We start from the raw sequence: 24,740 nt of genomic DNA, 5'->3' as shown, positions 1-24,740 counted from the left end.
AATTAGATAACTCTTGATGAAACACACAATTCCTAGAAAGACAAAAACCACCAAAACTGACTCAAGAAACAGAAAATCTGAATAGCCCTATAACAAATAAAGAGATTAAATTAGTAATTACAAAATTTCCCAAAAAGAAAAGCAAGGCCCAGATAATTTTACTGGTAAATTCTACCAACCACCAAATGAATTAACGCCAATTGTTCATTAACTCTTCCAACCAACAGAAAAAGGGAATACTTCCTAACTCATTCTCTAAGGCCAGTATTACTCTGACACTCAACCAGACAAGATCATCACACACACAGAAAACTACAGACCAATGTTCCTTATCAGAAATCTTCAACAAAACACTATCAGACCAAAATATAAAAAAGATTATACACTATGACCAGTGGGAGTTATCCTAAGAATGCAAGGTTGGTCCAACATACAAAAATCAATATATTAAAGCATACTAATAGAAAAGAAACAAAATTACATATAATCATCTCGATAAACACATAAAAACCATCTGACAAAATCCTTCTGTGATAAAAACACTCAATATTAACTAGAATAGAAAGGAACTTACTCAACCCAATAGAAAAGGAATCTAATAAAACCCTTAGCTAACATCATACTTAATGGTGAAAGAATGACTGCCTTCTCCTAAGATCAGGTTGCTAAGATCAGGAACAAGACAAAGATGTTGGCTCTCACCACCTCTATTCAACAATACACAGGAGTCTGTAGATAGGGCATTCAGACACACGCATGCGTACACACACATACACACACACACACAGTAAGAAAGAAAAAGAAATAAAGGGCATCCATACTGGAAAATAAGTAAAACTATGCCTATGTGCAAATGATATTCTGCAAACAGGAATCTTAAGAAACACAATAAATGAGTTCAGGAAGGTTGTAGGATATAAAATCAATACACAAAATTAAGCTGTATTTCTACATAGCTAGCAATGAACAATCCAAAAATGAAATCAAGAAAACGATTCCATTTATAAAAACAGCAGCAAAAAGAATAAAAATACTCAGGAATAAATTTAACAAAATACAAGCTCAAGACCAAAGAATATTTCTGAAATTATAGAAAATCTAATAAACAGAAAGGCATCTCACATTCAAGGCTTGGTGAGACTTAATATTGCTAAGATGGCAATACTCTCCAAACTGATCTGCAGAAAAAACAGTATCAAACCCCCAGCCTGTTTTTTTTTTTTAATTTTTTTCACTTTTCTTATAGAAATCAGACAAGCTGATCCTAAAATTCATACAGAATGCAAGGCATCCAAAAGAGCCAAAACAATCTTGAGAAAGAAGAAAATCAGAGATTTCAAAACTTACTACAAAAAGTCACAGTAATCAAGACCATGAGGTACTGGCATAAGAAGAAACACATAAATCAATGGAACATAAATGAAAGCCCAGTAAACCCTCACAATGATGGCCAGTTGATTTTCAACAAGGATGCCAAGACAATTTAATGGAGAAGAGTGGAATTTTTAGTAAATGGTGCAGAGGCAACTGGATATCCACATGCCAAAGGAAAAAAAAAAAAAAAAAAAGAGAAACCAGACTCCTACACCTCACTCTATAAACAAAAAGGAACACAAAATAAATCAGACCTAAATACAGTGAGAGCTGTACAACTCTTCAGAAACAAGATAGGAGTAAATCTTTTGACCTTGGATTAGGCAACTTCTCTTAGTATGACACCAAAAGCACAAGCAACACAAGAAAAAATTTCTTCTCCAAAACAGAAATCAAGAATTGGTAACTAACCCTAACTATTAAAACAAAACAAAATTTGCTATAGAACAATTGAGGCAAGTGTCACTCACTCACTTATGTTATTTGAGGGAGGAAAATACTAGCATGATATATATAAAGTACCTTTTAAGAAACATGTAATTATAAACCTTGAACACTTGATATGTTTTTATCACAAATACGGGCAAATTATCTCCCAGATGATTTTTCTAAGTATTAAGTTAAAATGCACTTTATCAGACTTCCATCTCAAAACACTTTGTAAAATAAGGCAGGGCAAGTACTGTGTCCCTATTTACAAATGTTAACCATGGAGCCCAGAGAAAAATGAATGACTTATAGTATCGCATAAACTAAGTTATTGCAGTGCCTCAATATGAACTGGATGACCTAGTAAGGATGGAAACAGAAAAACAGTATCAGGCGCTGACGTTTAATATACATGTTTTTTTATACATAATTCATATACATATCTATTGTACATTTTAAGGGCAGTTGTGAAGTAAAATCTAGAATATAAAAAAATGGATAATCTTGCATTAAGCATACACTTTAAGATCATTTTCTTCATGAATGCTAACACCTAAAGGAAATCTTTAATTTTTAAATATATTTATAACGATTTTAGAAAGCTAAAGCAGTATTCAGTGTTAGTCCCTTGGCTTCACGAAGGACAAGATATGAGAGCAGGGACGAAAATAGACGGTCTATGCTGCAATCCTTAGGACAATGCTCTATCTGGCTCTGTCCAATAGAATAACCTCTAGCGGCAGAAATAATCTACACCTGTGCAATCCAATGCAGCAGCCACTAGCTCCACGTGACCACCGAGCATTTGAAATGCAGCTAGTGTGACTGAGGAACTCAACTTTTAGTTTTACTTCGACTCACCCTTTCTATAGCTTCTTTTTCCTGAGGCGTCACTTGAATGTAGTTCATGTGACCACTTCCAGCTTCGGCAATCCCTCCACTGCCACCTCCGCCCCCTCCTCCTTGCCCGCCGGCTTCCTGGACTGGTTCATTTAACATCTGAATAAAATGCTCCTGGTGTTGGCTAATTTGCTGTGGTGATATGAAGGACAGAAAAAAACAAGACAATGATAGAAGTATCTTCAGGAAACCAAGAATTCTAAATACAAGTAAAAGAGAGAGCTAGAACTTTACAACTGCCATATTTTAGAATGATTCTGGATTATGTAATCCTTGGAAGGATGTGACTTCTTGTATTAAAGAAATTAGGGAATTAAGAGAATTCAAATTCTCTTTCATAAACGTCTCCTGGCCCCCAAATCAATTTTAAAAAATTGCTTGGGGGGGGGGGGTCTATAAAAAGAAACAGAACTCACATATCTTCCACACTAGCAGGCAGTACAATGCTGTATAAAGCCCAAATACTTCATGACTTGGGCATTCATAAGCCCATGGGTGTGTTTCTAAGACGCAGTGCTTCACTAACAGTAAGTTTGGGAAAAAAGATTCATGAACAGTTTCTTTGCTACAGAGCTTCTCAGATTCTTTAATAAAGTGGTTCCAAACTTATTATTTGACCAACTTAAATTAACCCAACCTCCACCCTCCTGGACTCTTTTGTTAGTGTATCTGATTCTATAGCATATAGTGTATCTGAGGGCAGCTCAGAAAAACAGTTTCTAGAGCATGTGGAGGGGAAGGGAGTTCTCATGGACTTTTAAAAAATGATATACTCTGTAAACCCACTTCTGAAATTGATTCAACAGTTACCTGCAGTAATTGAGGGTTTTCTCGACCTATCTGTTGTAGCAATGCTGGAAGCAGGGAAGGATTCTGTTGAATAATTTGTCTCATCTGTTGAAACTGAGGCTGATTCCGTAAAAATTCAAGAGGATGTCCTAAAATACACATAAACATTTTTAAATCAAAGTAGCAATTACACACATACAAAGAGCTGATTCAATCATAATTTTAGACAGCAAACACTGATAAGTAAATATGATGAGTTCTCAGATGTGTGCAAAAGGAAGTAAATAATGTCAAAAAATCTTTCAACGGCACCAACTTCCAAGACTCACACTACAGAAATTACTCCTATTAGCATAGATAGAGTACGGAAAACTGAAAGAACAAAGTTTTCCTACAATTGTCCTGAGCACTCGATATTATCAAATAATGAGAATTTATGACTTGCATGTACTCTATCCAAATAAAAAATATTAAAATTGTTCCTAAGAAAAATACATACCTAGGACTAACAAAACCAAAAAAGCCGCTTACTTTATAATACAACCTAAACCCTCAAGGGAAAAAAAAAAAACAATCTGAGTTTGAATTCCTGGGAAATTCTAAACCAAGTAAATGAAAGACAATTTGATACTTAGAAGTTGAGAGTTCAGATATGCAGATCAGTAAACTTAAATTACAATTAGAAAGATGACTTTGGTTATTACCATTGAACTTCAAACATTTACAATCTACAAAAGCTTGAGATAAATAAGCTGTAAGACAACCTAGTACTAACTAATACATCTAGAACTCTTTAGTCCTAAATCCCATGGCAATAATAAATATTAAGGATACCAAATAAAATACAGAACTGTAACTTTTTTGGGGTAGTGGTGGTTGTCTGATTATACTACAAGAGACCAAAAACTGCATATAATTATGTTTTTGAGATTAGCGATGAATTACGGAAAAATTTTTAGATGTTATTTCTTAAATTATTCAAGAAGAATCATTCAAATTAAAATGGCCACATAACATGCTCATCCTTCTTTGTGTTGACACTGGTTGCACAGATGAAGAAAATGAGACTCAGAAAGTTAAGTTAACCCAGTAAGCGCTGCTAATTGGGACAGTAGCCCAAATCTGAACCAAAGCTGGGGCCTCTTCTTTCCATTCTTAGGCCAACTCTGCAGAAATGAAACGCCTGTCCTCTGGAAGACTGCATACAAAGCATTCAGGGCTTTTTGTCAACCAGAACTTACTCTCCTACGTAGAGCTAAAAGCTCTATGAAGCATCTAAGCAGGGCCACTTCAAAATTAACAGTTTAAATTACTTCATCAGTACTGTATACACAATGAGGAATGAAAGAGAATGAAGTAACTCTTGGGTCCACCACAGGCTCCAGGCTTTCCTCTGTAGTCATGCCTTTGGCAATGGAAGGGTGGGTTCTGGCCAGTAAAGAGAGTTGAATTCAAGCTTGGGTTTCACCTTTAGATAGAAGTCTTTCAACCTCCCAGTGTTTTATTTCTTTGTTGTATAATAACCACTAAGATCCTACTGGCTTTGAAATTATACACACTTTATGACATTTATAGGGAGAGAAAAGAGACAAGGTAAGCAAACATTCTGAATGGCTTCAGAATGTAACACGAAATGCAAACTGGGAAGCATCTCTTCGTGGCATAGGCTAAACAGGATGTACCCTTTGCCAAAATTAGAGCGCTAATGTTTCAGCAAGAACGTATTAAATATCTACTTGGAATAACTTGTTTTGGGCCCTTCTCTAACATTAATGGATACAGAACTTGTTTGAAGAGTTATCCAAATGCTCCAGGAAAGAACCTCACCTCAAAGGTATTTCAGATTCATTTTACACTAAAAATTCAGGACCGTTTCCTCCCCATCCAAACACCCCACTTTACCTCCAGGACTTGCTGTTGTGGTCGATGCTGTCGTAGTTGCTGCAGCGGCAGCCACTGAAGACTGAGGAGCCCCGGTACTAACCGCTGGAGGGGTGTCAACCACAGCCTGACTTTCTCTATCTCCGGGGATCCCCTACAATACAATTTCCCAGCTTTAAAATATCCTGTCACATTCAAAGTTAGTAGTATTACACAAAGTCAAAGATTTATTCATCTATTTAATGTGCTTGTCTAATTGTTCAAAGCATCAAACAGGTGCCTGCGTCAATTAAAAGTATAGGGATGAGGCACCTGGCTGGCTCAGTTGGTCTAGCGACCGACCCTTGATGTCGGCGCAGGTTGTCATCTCATAGTTGTGAGATTGAGGCCCCGCATCGGGATTTTCTCCCTCTCTCCCTTTGCCTCTCTCCCTCTCAACAAATAAACAAAAACAGAAATAAAAGTAAAGGATTAAGACTGATCTGGAAGCTGTATATGTCCGAGTTAGATTAGAAATGACCTGAGTGTGGTGTAGAAGAACCCATACTGCTATAAGGCAGCACTGTCCAACAGAACTTTCCATAATGATGAAAATGTTCTCTGTACTGTCCAATAAAATACTCATTAATCACAGGGCACCTGGATGGCTCAGTTAAGCCTCCAACTCTTGATTTTAGCTCAGGTCACGATCTCACAGTTCATGAGATAAAGCTCCATGTCAGGCTCTGCACGGACAGTACAAAGCCTGCTTGGAATTCTCTCTCTGCCTCTCTACCTTTCCCACACTCATGCCCATGCGGCATGCTCTCCCTCAAAATATATAAACTTAAAAAGATACTCATTAATCACGTGTAACTTCTGAGAACTTGAAATGTGGCTAAGGTTACTAAAGAAACTAACTTTTTAATATACTTCCAATTTTATTAAATTTAAATAGCTACTTGTACTTAATAGCTATTTTACTAAGTTGTGGAGATTTGTAATTTAAAACTGAAGTCATAAAATGATGTTTACATATAGCAACATAGGTTACACCTAACACCAAAGATCCAAAACTTGCATATTAATAATGTACAGTTTTATAAGGCCAACTATTAAAAAACTTAAAATATCAATACAAATTTTATTAAAATTGGACACACCTGGTTTTAATGCTATACATTGCCCTAGTTAATTTTTAAACTTCATAGAAACGTTCATCAGCTTAGTGACAAAAAGGTTTGTATTTGTAAACCTAGCCTTAAAATCATCCAAAGAAACAGGTTTTGATGCACACGTGCGCTCTGAAATGAACCTGGAATAAAAGCCTAATGGAGACAGGGCAGGTGGCCAATAGTGGCCGAGGAAGGAGGATCTCCTCTATTGATCCATGGTTCTAAGAAAGTGTCATCCGGAAAGTATCACATAGAAAAAACTAAAATGGATTATTCAAAATTCACAGAAGTAGTTATCAAAGAACCTTAAATATTTCAGTATTTAAGTGATGCTTATTCTAAGTTTGTACCATTCGTCTTCTAAAGTTGTAACTTAAAACTGCACTGAGACTTTGGAACACTATTCTGATGCATGATTTACAAGACTTTTCATAACAACATACTAAAAGTCTTTATGAGATCCACACAGATTGTGAAAGGAGAATGAAGAAGGAAATATAACATTTCGGTAAGAGATGGTAATGGTAAATTCTTCCATTTCCCAATAAAAATCAGAAGCCAAGATCATAAACATATGAAAAAATAAGCTTAATGAATAGCATTATGGGTAATGGCTGCCCGAGTTAGCTGTCCCTCCAGCTATTAGAAACAAACATTTCGGACATTCCACCAATTCAAATCCATAAGTGCTGACAGATTATATGCAGATTGAGGATCCAAAGCCTCCATCAAAATCTCAAACAGGTTTGTTAAACTAAAAAGTTAATCACTGCTATAGAAGTCTCAAAAATTAGTGACAGTTAAAGGTGGCCCTTTTCTTTTCAGTCTATGAACTGAACACTAAATATATCAAAAACACTTTAAACTATTTCATGAAATGGGGCACCTAGGTGGCTCAGTCAGTTCAGCATCCAACTCTTGATTTCGGCTCAGGTCATGATCTCATGGTCTGTGGGATCGAAGCCCCGCATCGGGCTCTGTGCTGAGAGTGGTGCCTACTTGGGATTCTCTCTCCCTCTCTCTCTCTCTGACTCCCCCCCACCCCTCCCTTGCACTCTCTCTCTCTCTCAAAAGTAAATGAATATTAAAATGAAAATAAAGTGTTTCATGAACTTGTATCTATTCATTTGCATTTGATGCTAAAAAGTAGTAACTTTGAAAACAGTGATCTATTTTTTATACCTTAAAACTTCAGATCTATTAGATTAAAATACCTGCTTCCATTAAACTAATGCAGAATCCCACACAGGTATACATTTAAGTCACTCCATAAAAGGAAAGGTAATACTTTAATAGAATATGGGGTTTGTTTTCTGGGGGGGGGGGGGGGGGGGGGGGGGGTGGAAGGGTACCACAAACAAACTCACAACAGTTACCAATCCAAAATGATTCCTAAATTACAAACTGATAAATGGACTACCATCATTTTAAAGACTCTCATTAAGAGGACAATGGAAAAAGAGAATTCAGAAGAGGAAATGATAAAAGGTTTTGTGAATCTCATATACAAATGAGTAGGCAAATAACTGGTGGAGGCAGCACAGTTACTCATTCTTGACTTTGACTCTCTCCTGAAACTATTATCTGAAAAGGAGTTTCTAACAAAAGTACAACCTGGAAACAAATGAATAGGTTAAACTGTGAACTATATTCCCCACAAGAGTTAGGATTCTGGATTTCTAAGATGATATTTAGGGCAATTCAGAACTTGATAATACTGTAAAACACCAAAGACAATTATGGAATAAAATGTTAAGATTTTTAAATTTTTTTTCATTTTTTTATTTTTGAGAGAGAGGGGGGGAGGGAGAGAGAGAGAAAGAGAGGGAGAGAGAATTGGGGAGGGGCAGAGAGAGGGAGACAGAGGATCCAAAGCAGGCTCCACGCTGTGAGCGCAGAGCCCAATGTGGGGCTTGAAGTTACAAACCGTGAGATCATGACCTGAGCTGAAATGAAGATTTAGCCGCTTAATCCACTGAGCCACCCAGGCGTCCCAGATTTTTAAAAATCTAATTAAATGTTGCTCCAAAATTCTATGCTATTATTTTAGCCCATGCCATATCTGTAAATAACAGACATTCACTGTCATAAATACCATGTCCACAACAATCTATTTCTCAAAATTTTATGCTAGTAAAAGACAAGAACTTATTCAAAATCCCCTTGACTACCACTGACTATAAACAAGCTGACAATTCAAATGCAAAGGCAAATAATATAACATTATATATTAAATTAAATGTACAATGCTATGTCAGGTAACAGGGAATGGATGGGGATATAGTAAATTAAAGAGTCTATGATCTAAACCCTTGCAAAAATCTGGATCCAACAAACGAGCTATCTGAATTTATAAGTGAAATCTCTCAATTTTTAAAAGATGGCCAATGAATTACAAAAATGTACATAGTACAAGACAAATACAATTGGGCATGGGCTTCCACTTTGATATTTTTGCCTTAAACAGTATACCCAGGAGTAAGTATGCTGGCTGTCAAAAAGCTACTAAAAATGGAAGATTAGATTTTAAAAAATCTGTCTCCACTCTCCAAACACACAAGCTGTCATTATGACATGAATAGGCTAGAAGGTACTGCTCCAAGTGGATAGCCAATTTTACAACTCATTTAGTCACGTTGTTTCCTAACTAAAAATCACATCAAAATCTTTAAAAGAGACTACATCTTTTCAACACAAAGTGTTAACACACTAATAAAAACGCATTATATAAATTATTAGCATATATTATCATTTTTTCTGAGAACTGTTATTGTTCCTTTAAGATCTGTGAGCTTTCAGTTTTAAAGTAGAATGAAGTGAAATATTTCTCACCATTAAAAGATACTCCACTGCTCTGTCAGGGTTGTTGAAACTGGCTCTCAGGGCTGCAATTACTTGCTCTCGCTCATATCCCATTGACATGATCTCGGTTACCATATTCTCATAAGACTGACCTGTCACTAAGAAAAGGTATGTGGGATGGGGGGAGAGGAAAGAAAGGAAACATTTAATAAATACACATTTTCCACATATTTCTTGGGGCTTCATGTATATACAGTGTTTCAGGCACTGCAGGGCTAGGAATACAAAGAGGCACAACAGCACAAACTACACATATGTGGCAGGTAGAATAATGCCCCCTGCGAATCCATGGAAATCTGTAATACCTTAGGTTTACAAGGCAAAGCAGAATTAAGGTTGTTTATCAACTGACTCTCAAGATGGGGAAATTATCCCAGATTATCTGGGTGGGTCCAATGTAATCACAAGAGTCCTTAAAAGTGAAGGAAAACAGAGGAGAGGGTCAGAGAAACAGATATAAAGACAAGAGAAAAGAAGCAAGGTCACAAATGATATGCTGTTGTCTTTGATGAAAGAGGAAGGGGCTATAAGCCAAGGAATGTGGGTAGCCTCCAGAAGCCTGGAAAAGACACAGAACAAATTCTCCCCTAGAGTATCCAGAAAGGAATGCAGCTCTGATAGTAGCCCAGTGATTTAGCCCCTTGATTTTAGACCAGTGAGTACCATGTTAGACTTCTAACCTACTGTACCATAATAATAAATCTGTGTTGTTTCATACCAGGAAGTTTCTGGTAACTTGTAAATACAATAAAAATATCAGGTACAAATGTAGCACAAATATGGGACAGAATTAGCAGGTCAGGGAAGGCAACCTAGAAGAGACAGATGAACTAATTTCTGAAACAAGTAGGAGGGACATTTCAAGCAATCGATTCAGCTATAACAAGTTCAGTTTTCCCTTGACACCTTTTATTATCAAAGCAGAGGGAAAAAAGGAGGTTAGAAATCAGAAAGTTAGACTTTCTCATACCATACAGAGCTGGGGCAATGAACCAAGCACTGCTATTCCAGGAAATCACTTCCCACAGGCTGTCTCTGACCCAAACTTGCTCTTCACGGAAATGTCAGACAACAGACCACACTCTGAAAGAAAGCCAACTCTCTACACTAAACTCACCTCACTTAAGCCATCTTTTCTTCTACTTGTGTTCTGGGTGCTATTCATCCCTTCTTGTCTCCTCAAAGAACTGTACCCTTTAGTTATCTTCTCTCTTTTCCACCTCCCACCCTTCACTCTCCACTTAGTTATCCTGATCAGCAGTTAACTATATCCTAGAATGTCATCCTAAAAACAGAAGCATGCCCCCATGGCCACATCTCGACTTCTCTTTCAGAAATGTCCGCTCCCTTCCCTTTCCAGCCATAGCTGTTTGCAAAGGCTGTGTCCACTTCTCACATTCCACTCACTCCTCAACCAATACTGACATGTGACTTTGGATCTCTAAAGGTTTCTCCCTCAAATGTGCCCCTCCACTACCTATCTGCCTTCTCCGTTTCAATAAACGGCACATCCTTCCACACAAGTACAAGAACCAGAAAACTGGTGATCACAGTTCCCTTCCCCTTGTCTTTCACATCTCATCTAGCAGCGTTATCTGCAGATCCTCCCTCTGAATTACAGTGCAAAACTACCTAGGTTCCCCCTTTCTCCACTGCCTTCACTCAAGACCAGACCACAAAAGTCTCTGGATTACACCCTGCTTCCTCTCCTGCCCCTCCCCACCGCCTCCCTCAAGCCTACAATTCTTTCTTCACATGGCTGCAAACGCGAGCCTTTAAAAAGAAAACCTCTCAACCATCTTCAAACACCATGCTCCAACCACACTGATATTTTCCAGTTCATAAGTCGTACCTTCTAAAACCTGCCGCAGAACCTCTACACACATAACCAGGCTTGTCTGAGAGCCAGTTCCTCTGCAGGCTCTAGTTCTCAATTTAAATGTTACAGTCTCACAGATGTACTGCCTATCCTATGTATAAGCACCTTCTGTTTTTCTTTAAGGAAGCCGTTTGTTTCCTTAAAATCATTAATCATAACTTGCAATTTACTTTACGTTTCACCCTTCTTTCTTTACCCCATCTGAATGAAAAGTTCAACTGTGCAAGGGACCCTGTCATTCTGCATCACCGTTTCCCTGGCACAGTGATACTCTTACCAGTTTAATGATTTTCTGCAGAATTTTCAAAAGGCATTTGTTACCTATAAAAGTATAGTTAAAAAAAAACCCTAAATATCACTGAGCTAAGGTGGCATTTGATATCTAGAGTTAAGGACTTTTCCTTTCTGCTTCCATAGAGGACTTGTTAAGATATTTTTTTTCTTAATCACCTATTCATATACTTCTGGCACAAAGCTACTTAAGTGCCAATATACTCTGAGTAATTTAGTTCCCAGATTCAGAATTCAGCATCAAGATAAAAGAAATTAGGAGCTGTGCACTACCTGAACTAAACGATTTTAACATGGTGTTTCTCACTTAAGTCTCGCAGTAACTCCATGAGAAAGGTTTATTTTGATCATGGGATCAATGGCTGGTAAGTCATAGTGCAGAGACCAACACAGGCTGTCAGACTCCTGAGCCCCCAAACCAAGTCATCATGTTACACCTCCTAAAATCACGCCTCCTAATTAGTCAAGTTATCAAAACTCAAAAATAAATGCTTATAAACAGTTTGCTACTCATAGGAAAACTAGGGACAATGGACAACACAAGAGAGAGAGCTAATGAGACTAAAAGTAGTGGTGACGAAGAACCTTTATGTGTCATCAAGAGTCTTATCTTCCCGGTCACAAGAAACTGCACAAAGAACTAACAATAACCTCATTAGATCAGCCTTTTATAAAACCCACCATAACAGAGCACTGACATGTAGGAGAGAATAATGCAGGGGTATTAGTGAGGTAAGGGCATGAACTAAGGCAGGCAAGTGGCAGTGGAAACAAGTATTCTGGAGACATTAGAAAGGAGGGCCATCAGTACCCTGGGCTCAACAGGCCAAGAGAGGCAGGGGGATCAAGGACGATGCCAATGTTTGCTAGAGATGATGGTGCAAGCAATGAGGAACAAAGGAGAAGCATTGGATGGGGGAATAAAACAGGACTCTGTCTGGAACCTACAGAGTTTATGGAGGTTGGACATCTTCCAGGTGGCAGTTTAAAGAATGAATCAGTTCACATCTGAATCTGGAGGCTCAGAAGGAGATGTGTACTGGGGTTATAATTTTGGGAATCATTATAGTATTTCCAGAGTTTGAACTTTGAACTATGGGCTAGAGCAGAACCGCAGAAGATCCGTATATTTAAGGGTCAGGTAAAATAAAAAGAATTAACTAGAAGGCCTGAAAAGGAGTAGTCAGAGGCATGGATCAAGAAAAGAGTAGTGCCACAAGCCATAAAAGAAAAGCTTAAAGCAGCAGGGTATCTACATAAAGACTGGGTGAATTAAAGAGTAGAGGGGTCCCATGACCTAAGCTGTACAGGTTGACAGAAGACGTAAAGGTAAGACACCGTCTTCAGAGGTGCACGTGTAGTAGCAGCAGCTAGAGCTTGGAGGCACACGCTTTCCGACTGAGATAGCGGTGGCAGCAGACAGTTCGGCAGTCCCAGGGACAAGTACCAGTGCGTTCCAGCTCTGCAAGTGGAGAGCACATTACCGATTTCTGGCTCATCTCTAGTCCTCTAGACTAGTACCTCTAGTCCGGTATCTCTGTAAGGACTTCTGAGGATTAAGCATGTCCCTGTATGAAACAGAGTGATTTCTATTTTGCTGATTGGACACTAACTTATACTTACTTGGTAGCAGAGCAGTCCCAGACAACAGTAAATGTAAAGATGTGGGTGTGGTACATGCGGTGACCTTAGTAACATTTTGCCCCTACATGCTATGGGCAGCCAAGATGCTGTTTCCATGGCAATGAGAGGTTCATGGAGTTCAAGTCCAATCAGGTCAGAGGCCACCCTACATCTCATGAGGTACTACTGCTGTTAGAACCCTGCTGCTGCAGCAACTAAGTAAGCAAAGAAACTAGAAGCCCATACCACTGAAGCTGCTGTTCCCACCTGTTCCCAGTCTTCTACCTCCCTACCATTTCCAGTAACACAGAATAGTACCAAAGGGGAGGAATGGGTTCCCAGCCAACTGACCAATAATCAGCAGGCACAGGAGGAAACATACCAAAGTGTTATAATGGAAAAACAGGGGCAAAAAACAAAACTGATTTTGACATATTAAGTGTGAAGGGGAGATGAAAGAGCGTCATCCAGCATAGTTAAATTTAAAGTTGGGATGGGGTGTCTGGGTGGCTCAGTTGATTAAGCAGCCAACTCTTGATTCTGGCTCAGGTCATGATGTCACGATTGGTGAGACAGAGCTCGGGGCCTGCTTGGGATTTTCTCTCTCCCTCTCTCTCAAAATAAATAAACTTAAAAAAAAAAAAAAAAAAAAAAAAAGTTGGGATAGAAAGGTATGTTCACTACAAGCATGATATAAGCAGTGAAATACAGATGGGACCCGACAGGGCTACAAACTGGAATAAAGGCTGAAGGAGAATAAGATGAGGTGTGAGACAGATTTAGTAACATCCTGTACCGACTTCAAAAACATTTTGTAATACACCTGTACATAGTTCAAACTCTGTTAAGACCATATTTAGAATTCACATTTGGAAAATGATCTGCTTTAACTAAAAGAATATGCTTACCTCGAATAACAACAGTACAATTCTAAGGATTCAATATATAACACATTAATTTACAAAGTCTTTAGAAACATTAATCGAACAATTATCGAAACCATTTAGCAACTCGATTATAAGTAACCATGAAGATGAACACATGACCTACAGAAATGATCCCTCTGATAAGGTCATTTACAACGTAGACACTTACCAAGTGCACTTGTTGCATCTTCAAAAAGGTTTGACCGAGAAGAATCTCCTGATGTACTGCAAAAGGTTTTTAAAAAATCATACTTCAGAAAGTATATAAACTTAAAGTTTAGTAACTGTCCACTATATAAAGAGATTATTTTATTTTAATTAAATGTAAAAGTCTGGCTACAGTGTTTAAACTGTCCTCTAGATTAATCCTAAAGCCTTTATCCATAACATTTCCAATCTTAATACTCATTCTTCTGCAAATGCATCACTTTAAATGTCCAAAGATGTAAAATAACCAGACTGCTTACTACTTAAGGAATACAAAAAAGAGAATGTACAACCATTTCCCTGAAAGAATTTACATGAGAATTTAAGTCAAGTCACAGTGGAAGAAATACAAACAATGCAAGTATCCCCACTTTTCCATAGTTCACACTCCACTGCTTTGCTTTTACAAAAGATCTACATTAATACCTGTTTTCACTAACTATAAGAAATCCAGAGGATGGTCTCTGAAGAGGATTTCTGCTTTTACAAGAAAAGTGAAAATAGTGTTTCATTTGCTTTGCAGCAAGCCTTTCTAGAGGCGTACACCCCAAGAAGAGAGTGGCGCCACCAAGCTCCTTCAACTGGAACTAGACTCAGCATCTCAGTATCAAGTCACTGTTAATTCTGAGCCGTGTGTGTGTGCATTTGTGCTTTGTCTTAATTTACTTAGTGCATCCAATAGCAAGGTGTGTCCTAAGCCTGGGAGGTTATTTTTTGGGTCTGGGAATGATCAAAACTTTTTCCATATAAATTAATGGCAATTGCTTTATGCTATTTCTGCTTTTACAAAAGGTTTCAAAGGAACGCTCTACTTTCAAATAGTGGAGAAAAACCTGTACATGATAAATAGCCAAAGTAGAAACCACATTAGGCTGGAAAGGCCTGGGAAATCTTTACATAACAGAATTTCAGTTAGATCTTATACGAAACTGAAGGAAGGCATTTAAATCAAGGAACACAGCATAAGCAAAAAATGGGGAGACGTGTGACAAAATGCAAGTTGTAACCGAAAGTTAATCAGTTAAAAGCACTAAGTTTCTGTTGGGCAATTGCAGAAGATGAGTCTGGAAAACAAGGTAGACAAAAACAAGATTATGAAAGACCAGGAAGAGTAGGCCAAAGAAAAATAAATTCAAGTTTACAAAAGTAGTAAAGGGAGCAGTTAGATTAAAACATACATACAACACACTTACTCCCAATTTTAAAAAGAGAACACAGTGGACTTCAGTTCTGAGAAAATCCTATAGCATAGCAAGAGCAAGTAGAATATCTAAGTTTGAATTCATAAATTACTTTCTAAGCCTCAGTTTGTTCATCAATACAATGGGGTCAACAATAATATCCATGTATCGCTAAGTTGTATGTATGTATGTATGTATGTATGTATGTGGAGTTACTGCTGGTAAAGTGTTTAGCAAAGTGCCTGGCATCCTAACATCCGATATGATTATCATGATTAAACTACTTGTTTGGTATAATTTTTAAAGTATCTTCATTAACTCGATAGGCTAACATGTACAGAAGGAAAAAAGTTCTGAAAAGTATACAGGAAAACTAATTCTGCCCAAGACCCCAACCTAGGGAACAACCACCACTAGCAGTTTCTATGTAACAAGTTGTGTCTTGCTTTTGAATGTGTTTCACTTAACTTGATTATCTCAGTCAGCATAACTACAACTACCTGTTTTTCCCCAGGCGCACAGTACTTAATTTAATTGGCCAAATCAAGCTCTTACTAAATTCTTTCTATGGACAAATTTATCAATTATTCCTTTTATAACTTTTTAAAGATTTTTATTTTTCCATGTTCTCTTGTTTATGGTTTCACTTTTATGTTGAATCGTGATCTGTCTAGAGTGATCCATCTTTCCCCTTCCATTTGGCTAGACATTAATCCCAACAGCATTTTCCTCAGTGGTCTGAAATCACATGTTTATCTTGCATGAAGTCTCTGGTATGTATTCTGGTCTGTTTCTAGAATACTATCTATTTAACTGAGCCGTATTTCTAGTAAGAGTCACTCTAAATTGTCGCAATTGTTACCATGTAGAGTACATTCTACTACCTGGTAGGACTAGTGTTTTTTCCTGCAGTTCTTTTACAGAACAGTTTGTGCTGTTTTGCATACGGCTTTAAAATTTCCTTTTACATAATATCACAGACCACAGTGAGGTGAGGTTGGACTGCCATTCTTCAACCTTGACTCTGCCTCATTGCTTCTCCTTCCCCATCTGCAGAGGAAACCACTTATCAGTTAGTGTGCTGTTCCTTTGTTACTACACATTACTACATATACCCAAAGAAAATATATGATGTCGTTTTGTGGCTTTTGTTTGGTTTACGGTTACTGCCCATATTATTTTGTAATCTCTTTTTCTCACTTGATAACAAAGCCTTGAAACCACACTCACTCAATATGCATATATACTACATACTTTAACTGGCCTGTACTATTGGATATTAGGGCTTCTCAAACTTTAGGAAGCCTAAAAATTCACCAGGAGAGCTTGTTAAAATACAGGTTTCTGTGATCTGCCCCCAGAGAATTCTGACTTAGGTCAGGGGTTTAATTTCAAACATACTCCCAGTGACGATTATGCTGCCTACTTACTACCACCTTCAAGCAGCATTGCTCTCCAATATGAATAAATTGCAGGTCAAGTCATTCCCTTATTAATGGATATTTAGGTTGGTTCCAATTTGCCTTTAATTACAAATTAACGCAGTCTTTGTGCACACAGGCAGTTTCTCTAAGGTAGATATATACAAATAGGATTTGCATTGCAATCGGTAGTTTTTAAAGAACAAAACTGGCCTAAAGACACAAATGACTAATAACGAAATGTCAGGCCAGGGGTGATGAATAAACTTTCTGATGTCCCTCGAATTGGTACCAGTGTATCTCCTGATAATTAGCCCACTAAGTTTTGTGCTTTACAGGACACTAAATGTTTTAGAGCAGATGAAAGGAGTAAGGTACATTTAAGCAGCCAGTTTTCTGAGCTTCCCTCATCCTTCTGTTACCCTTCTCGAAGGTGGTGATAATTTGGGGAAATGGTGTACAAAGCCCAACCAAGTAAGTAACTCTAGTATCTGCTCTGTGGATCACTGATCATCTACTGATTTATGCAACCTCTGTAGGTCTGAAAAGGTAATCCTGAATCTTAAGAATCGGTAAGTGAAACTGTACCTCCAGGAAGAAAATTTTAAAAAAAGAGATTGTACTGATCAATTCTGAAATTCTCACTATAAGCTTTTCAAAGAGCTGAAAACATGTAAGAAAATAGGCTATCCTGTACTGATGAACATATATTTAATTACATTTACAATGTTTAAATGGTCTGGGAAACAATGTGTTAAATTTGTTAACTTCCCTCCTTCACACAGAATGGACCAACAACCTTTTGATAGAACAGCTTAACCTGAGTCTGGTTGTCTCCCACTAGGTAAGAGTGTTGAATGCATTTCTAAATGTACGTGGGAGAAGCATCAAGTTAGGTGACGGTGTCTCAGAAGGCCTAAACTAAGGCAAAGTGCAGCAGGCAGGCATAGAGGAAATATTTAATTCCTTGAAAAGAGGCCCAAAGTGAGCAATAAACCAGATGACTCAAACCCCTCCAAACATGGTTGACTTGGATCAGACACAGAAACTGAACACATAGGTAAAACACTAAAATAATTGTAACTAATTTTTTTCTGATCATTGTTGTATTTATCACAAACATGCTTCCCTTTCAGTACGTGTTTCCAACTCCTGTACAGATCTCCATTCTGTCTGGTTTTGATTCCAAGGACTCTATTGCCACTGAGGTCCCAAGTTATACTAAAGTCACAAAACACAAACAGCTCCAGTGCCAATGCACACTGGACTTAATACAACCCATGCTGTCAGATAAAGCAGAAATTCCCCGTACAAGCTCCAGCCAAGCAAAATAAAGCACCTGCTTTGGTTCTTTTATTTACCATTGGGGGAAAAAACTTTTGTCATAAATTACTCAGTAATCTTGTCAACTTCTCACAAGAAATTATTTCTTGCTCCACAAATATCCCAGTGCTTTTTCTTTGGTTTTAAAGATCTACACAGGCAAAACTTAAATGTCTACAAAAGTTCACAAAAATAATAGATAAAACAGTGGAAAACTGAAACAATCCATATGTTCAACAAAAGGTGGTAGGTGAAGTACCCACAACAGCTGATATGTATTGCTGTGTACCGTGTGCTATTTTACACCTTTTATATTCATTATTCCATTTAATCCTTATAACAACTCTAGGAGATAGGTTGTCATCCGCAAATTTTCAGATGAGGAAAATACCCAAAGATGTTACTTTTCTAAGGTTGAGCGTGAACAAACGTCAGATCCAAACACAATGCTATGCAGCAAATGGAAATATTTAATGGAATGAAAGATGTTTACAATAGAAATGACAACAATCAGAAAATAATATAAATAATGACTGGGGCAGTGTCAAGTTATTTATAATATGTCAAACTATAATAAAATATGAAGTTATTTTTATAATTCTTTCTGGGCATTTGTATTTCCTAATTTTTCTACACAAAATGAAGAATAACTTTGACCCTCTTTCCCTTCCCCTGGGAAAAAAAATAATGGAGTATACAAAACTGGATCACGAAAATTTAAACAGGCACAAAAGTTAGTTTTAGTGAGAGTTCAATGTTCAGAAAAGTTTAACAGAGTAGAAACAAAGTTAGTTTGATCAAAACAATAATCAAAACAAACACATGCATGAAGTTCTTTTTTTTTAATGTTTATTCATATTCATTCTTGAGAGAGAGACAGAGATCAGGCAGGGAGGGGCAGAGAGAGAGGGACACACAGAATCTCTAGACTCTGAGCTGTTCAGCACAGAGCCCAACGTGGGGCTTGAACTCACAAACTATGAGACTGTGACCTGAGCCGAAGTCGGACGCTTAACTGACTGAGCCACCCAGGCACCCCTACATGCATGAAGTTCCTAATATGAATGTGTTTTGGGATACAATTTCCTAGAATACAGTTCTTACCTGTCAGTTGATGTTGGACTAGTAGCCACTGGTGTTTCTGCTGGCTTTTCTGCAGGTTTCTCTTGTTTCGTTGCACTAGCAGGCGCAGGTTCAGAAGATGCTGTCGTTGATGCTGGAGTGATGGACGCAGGGGTAGGAGTGGGAGCCAAAGCGGGAGGAGAGGTCGGGACCTGGACCACAGCTGGAGCTGTGGTGGAGCTAACTGTGGTCGTGGTGGCAGGATTTGACTGCTGGGTTGTAGCTGGTGCTGGTGTAGTCACTGCTTTGGGCTAAACACATTAAAAAAGTAAAATAATGAATCATGATAAAATACCACATTATTACCTGATCTCTAAGTAGACTATCATTATAGGAGGCTACAAACATAACACTAATATAAACTTGTAACTTGAAAATAATTTTGTAAAGTAACTTAATAAATGATCAGTATTAGCAATCTGAATCACTATGTTACTCTTTCAAAGCTGATATATTAACTAACAACCTTAATTAGCTTTTAGCTAACAGTTTGTCTTTGTTATGGTACCAAGTCACTACAAAAAAGAACCAATAGAAGCCACTATTCAGAGATACATAGAATGTGTACTAAAAAAAAAAAAAAGGACCATTTAATTACCCCCTACCAAACTTTACAGTTTAAGTTCCAAGGTTATAACTTCAAGGTATTTATTGTCATTTAAAAGCATCACCAAAAAAAATAAATAAATAAAAATAAAATAAAATAATAATAATAATAATAATAAAAGCATCACCAAAATAACTCTCTTGTTTGATCTGAGCTAGTTCAGCATGCACTGGAAAGACTTGCTGTGCAAGGTAGGACAGGGGACTGAAAAAAAATAATACTAGGAGCATTCACTCCCTCTTTTCTTTGTTCTAAGAGTCTTGTGTTTAGCCCTATAACTTTTCAAACTGCCAATATAATACTCTGCAAATTATTAATGTTCTAAACTCTGATTTAGATTAAAATGTAATTTAAATGTATTATGCTAATTTAGTATTTCCCTTAAGATTATTTATGATGATTATAATAATATAACATTTCATGCCCTCACAAAGTCTCTGTTGCCACAATGCTATTTAAGCCTCATTCTAAATGGTAGCAAACCCATCTGCTTTTTGAGGTTTTGCTGCTTACTTCTGATCTAAACAGTTTTCCTGGCTCTTTATAATAAGGTCATTTCTCTTTGCCTCTATAATGCCTACTACTTCCCCTTCTAATAGATGGCTTCTATTATTAACTTGAAAATAAAATAACCACAAATTATCAGTAGAGTCCTGTGTAAAATAAGAAAAAGCTTGGCTCTAAGTAGCTATTCTTCAAACACATCCATCTATTCTGAGACCTATCCTGTTTAATTCTTAGTTACGTTCTAAACAGTCAAGGTTATTACAATACTAAAGGAAATAAGACCCCAAACATATACATATCCAAATATGTGGCTACCACATTTTGCATACTATTCATGATAAAACTAGATAAGACAATGGAGTATTATTCAGCCCTAAAAGGACAGAAACTCTGGCACACGCTATAACATGGATGAACCTAGAAGACACTACGCTAAGGGAAATAAGCCAGTCACACAAGGAAAATACTTTATGATTCCATTTATATGAGATGTATAGAGTAGTTAAATTCATGGAAAGTAGAATGGTGGTTACCAAGGCCTGGGGGGGTGGGGGCAGAATGGGGAGTTACTATTTAGTGGGTACAGAGTACTGGAGATGGTTGCACAACAATGTGAATGCACTTAATACCACTGAACTGTACAATTAAAAATGGTTAAACTGGTAAATTTTGTGTTACGTATATTTTAACACAATTAAAAAATACTCAATTGAGACAAACTTTCCTCATGATTCTGTTTCTTGTATGTAAAGTTTAACATTTAATGGCTAAGTAAAGTAAGTCAGAGAAAGACACCATATGTTTTCACTCATATGTGGATCTTGAGAAACTTAACGGAAGACCATGGAGGAGGGGAAGGGGAAAAAAATCACAGAGAGGGAGGCAAACCATAAGAGACTCTTGGATACTAAGAACAAACAGGGTTGATGGGGGGTGGGGGAGACGGGAAAGTGGGTGATGGAAATTGAGGAGGGCACTTGTTGGGATAAGCACTGGGTGTTGTATGGAAACCAATTTGACAATAAATTATATTAAAAAAACCCAAACATTTAATGAGTAAGTGCTTTAACATAGCAAAATCACAATGGTTCTCTTAATGGATTATACAAACTTTTAAGTCCAACACATGTAAACCGTTTAGCTGCTTTTACTCAGGACAAAAATATGCAGTAATTAAAACTGACTTGCTAACCAGAAGAGACTTTTTTCTTTGACTCTTTTTTTTTAAATTATTTTTTTAATGTTTATTTTTGAGAGAGAAAAAGGAGGGAGGGAGGGAGACACAGATTCCAAAGCAGAATCCAGGCTCTGAGCTGTCAGCACAGAGCCCAATGCAGGGCTCGTACCCACGAACTATGAGATCATGACCTGAGCCGAAGTCGGACACTCAACCGACTGAGCCACCCAGGCGCCCCTGTTTGACTCTTAAATATAGAAAAAAAACTGAGGGTTGCTGGCAGGGTGCTGGTTGTGGGGAAGGGCTAAATGGGTGACAGACACTAAGGAGGGCATTTGCTGGGATGAGCACTGGGTGTTGTATGTATGTGATGAATCACTAAATTCTACTCCTGAAATCATTATTACACTATGTTAACTAACTTGGATTTAAATAAAATTTAAAAGTTAAAATAAATAAAATTTACTTGCTCAACTCTCTGTATTTCTACTGCATATATTACCTTAACCTTAAAAAAAAAATCCTCACATTTATTTTAATAAATGGTTTATAGTCCTTAATAAACTTGGTTTCCAATTACTTACTTAAACCTATTTTCAGGGTTACAAGTATCACTGTTCTCAGATTATGATAATTCAATCCTAAAAATCCATCTCACGAGTACACCACTTCTCTGTTTTAACTCTCTACTGCATGCTTATGCATCTTTAAATAAAAATATTACAGAATCCTGACAGAACCCATATCCATTCTGTTTTACAGAAAAACTTTGATAAACTGTCCCAAGTATATTTCAGTCCAATAAGTCACAAAAAATTCCCTTTAAAAAACTTCCTCACAACAATCATTCCTTCATTTCTTTAACTGCCTTTTTCTTTTTTAGTTTCTAAAAATCTACCCCATCAACTAAGAAATATCATTGAATTTAGGAGTCTACATGTCTTTTCTGCTTAAGCCTATCAGATCTAGCACATAATTTAACAAGTCTCTTTAAGGCACCCTTATTAAAACCACAAAATAAGAAATATTTATTCTAAGAATCACATCTTTAAATCTTTAAATAATTAGCAATTTTACTACTCCAGCAAAATCTAACAATTTTCACATGATTATTTTATCAACTGTTTTAATTTATTTAAAAATGTTTAAGCTATAAATGTATAAAATTAACTTTATGGTTCACACAAAGTAAACTTAAAATTTTTAAAAAAACAGCCAAGTGCCTGCCACTATGGATGTGCATAAACTGTATTCACTAAAGTATAAAGGCTGGACTTGGGATCTTTATTTTTTTTCAAAAACCTCGCATGCATAAAAATATACAGAACAAGGCTAAAACTTACTTTTGTCACCATAACCACCACAAAGTTTTTTTCATCAATTTTATATTCTTTTAGAGCAGTATCATCATTGAGGATTTTTCCTAGTACATTAAGAAAAAAAGAATACATTATTTGAAGCCCATAACCTTTGTCTTACACATAACTGAAGTTAAAACAATTACCATTGTCAATTCTATCAATTAATACTTTCCCCAAAGAAAATCATTAAGTGATCAGTCAAGATAAAGAAAAATATAATTGGAAATATAATCAGGTAAAAAGGCACTAACATTTGATTTAAAGATACCAAACACGAACACTGTGTATGTGTCTGACAGAACGAGTTTGTCTACACAATCTGAAAGATAGCATTACTTTCAATATTTAATTCATACCTGCATAAATTAATTTTTGACCTGCTACAGGAAAGGCATCTTTCCCTTTTTCAGATTCAATCTTCTCTTTCAGCGCCTTCACCTAAAGGAAAAATAAACATTTTTTTCTAACAGGTCTAAACAACAAATGACTATCCAGAATCTGAGAAATGCAAGGTAAAACTTTTATACGTATATTAATCATTAATACTTGCAAAAACTTAAAGACCATGTCTTCACAATATTATATTAAAAAAGACTCATTCTTAATGCATATCATTAGGTATAGGTATAAACTTTACCACCAGCTGCTACACATACACAGATTAAAAGAAAAAACTTTTACCAGTTGACTTGATAAATCTACTCAAAATAAAAATTGCAACATCAGAAGTCTTGATTCTCATTATAAAGCTTACAGGCTTATTTCCCACAGAGTAAAAAAAAAAAAGCTCTCTAACCTAAAAGGTCTAAGAAATAAAATAGTCCCATCTACAATAAAAATAAAAGTTAAATAAGAATGTTAAAAAGCAAGTGATTCAGGGGCGCCTGGGTGACTCGTTGGTTAAGTGTCCAAATCTTGATTTCGGCTCAGGTCGTGATCTCACGGTTTGAGAGTTCAAGCCCTGTGTCAGGCTCTGTGCTGACAGTGGAGAGCCTGCGTGGGATCCTCTCTCTCTCTGCCCCTCCACTAACTGTGCTCTGTCACTCTCTCTCAAAAATAAATAAATAAACAAACAAAAGAAAGGCATATGATTCACTTAAAAACATTTTTTTTAATGTTTATTTTTGAGAGACAGAATGTGAGAAGGGGAGGGGCAGAGAGAGAGGGAGACAGAATCTGAAGCAGCCTCCAGGCTCTGAGCTGTTAGCACAGAGCCCGATGCAAATGATTCACTTTAAAAGTGGGATATGTTTCATCATTGTCATCTGAGGGGGCTTCATAAAGATCAATTAGAACATAATTTCTAGAGATGGGGCCTGAACACCTTTATTTTTTTTTTAATTTTTTTTAAAAAAATTTATTTATTGTTGAGAGAGAGTGAGCAGGGAAGGGGCAGAGAGAGGGGGAGACACAGAATCCGAAGCAAGTTCCAAGCTCTGGGATGTCTGCACAGAGCCTGGATGTGGGGCTCGAACTCATGAACTGGGAGATCATGACCTGAGCTGAAGTCATATGCTTAACTGACTGAGCCACCCAGGTGCCCCTGAACACCTGTACTTTTTTAAAAGCTTTACAGGTGGCTCCAAATTTCAGCCTTGGCCGAGGACTACTATCTGTTGTCTCATCTACAAAGTAAGAGGTACTGTAACAGATGATCTTTACGATCTCTGTCCTGTAAAATTATATGACAACAGGCTCATTATGAGGTATTTTGAAAATGAGTCCA

At 37.1% G+C, this 24,740-nt stretch overlaps 1 protein-coding gene across 1 annotated transcript in view; it reads right to left on the bottom strand.

Annotated features, from left to right (window-relative positions):
* Window positions 1-24,740, bottom strand: part of RAD23B (RAD23 homolog B, nucleotide excision repair protein) — a 47,584-nt gene that overhangs the window by 4,675 nt on the left and 18,169 nt on the right. The window contains exons 2-9 of the mRNA XM_045470072.1: window positions 23,371-23,452; window positions 22,997-23,076; window positions 19,345-19,613; window positions 14,278-14,333; window positions 9,360-9,487; window positions 5,395-5,527; window positions 3,514-3,641; window positions 2,665-2,835 (exon numbers count right to left, since the gene is read on the bottom strand). Of these exons, the coding sequence (XP_045326028.1) occupies window positions 2,665-2,835; window positions 3,514-3,641; window positions 5,395-5,527; window positions 9,360-9,487; window positions 14,278-14,333; window positions 19,345-19,613; window positions 22,997-23,076; window positions 23,371-23,452 (1,047 nt within the window). The remainder of the gene's footprint in view (window positions 1-2,664; window positions 2,836-3,513; window positions 3,642-5,394; window positions 5,528-9,359; window positions 9,488-14,277; window positions 14,334-19,344; window positions 19,614-22,996; window positions 23,077-23,370; window positions 23,453-24,740) is intronic.

Source organism: Leopardus geoffroyi, chromosome D4 (assembly GCF_018350155.1).
Source record: "Leopardus geoffroyi isolate Oge1 chromosome D4, O.geoffroyi_Oge1_pat1.0, whole genome shotgun sequence".
Taxonomy (NCBI): Eukaryota; Metazoa; Chordata; class Mammalia; order Carnivora; family Felidae; genus Leopardus; species Leopardus geoffroyi.
The sequence above is the reverse complement of the archived record's forward strand: the minus strand, read 5'-3'. Positions and strand labels throughout refer to the sequence as shown.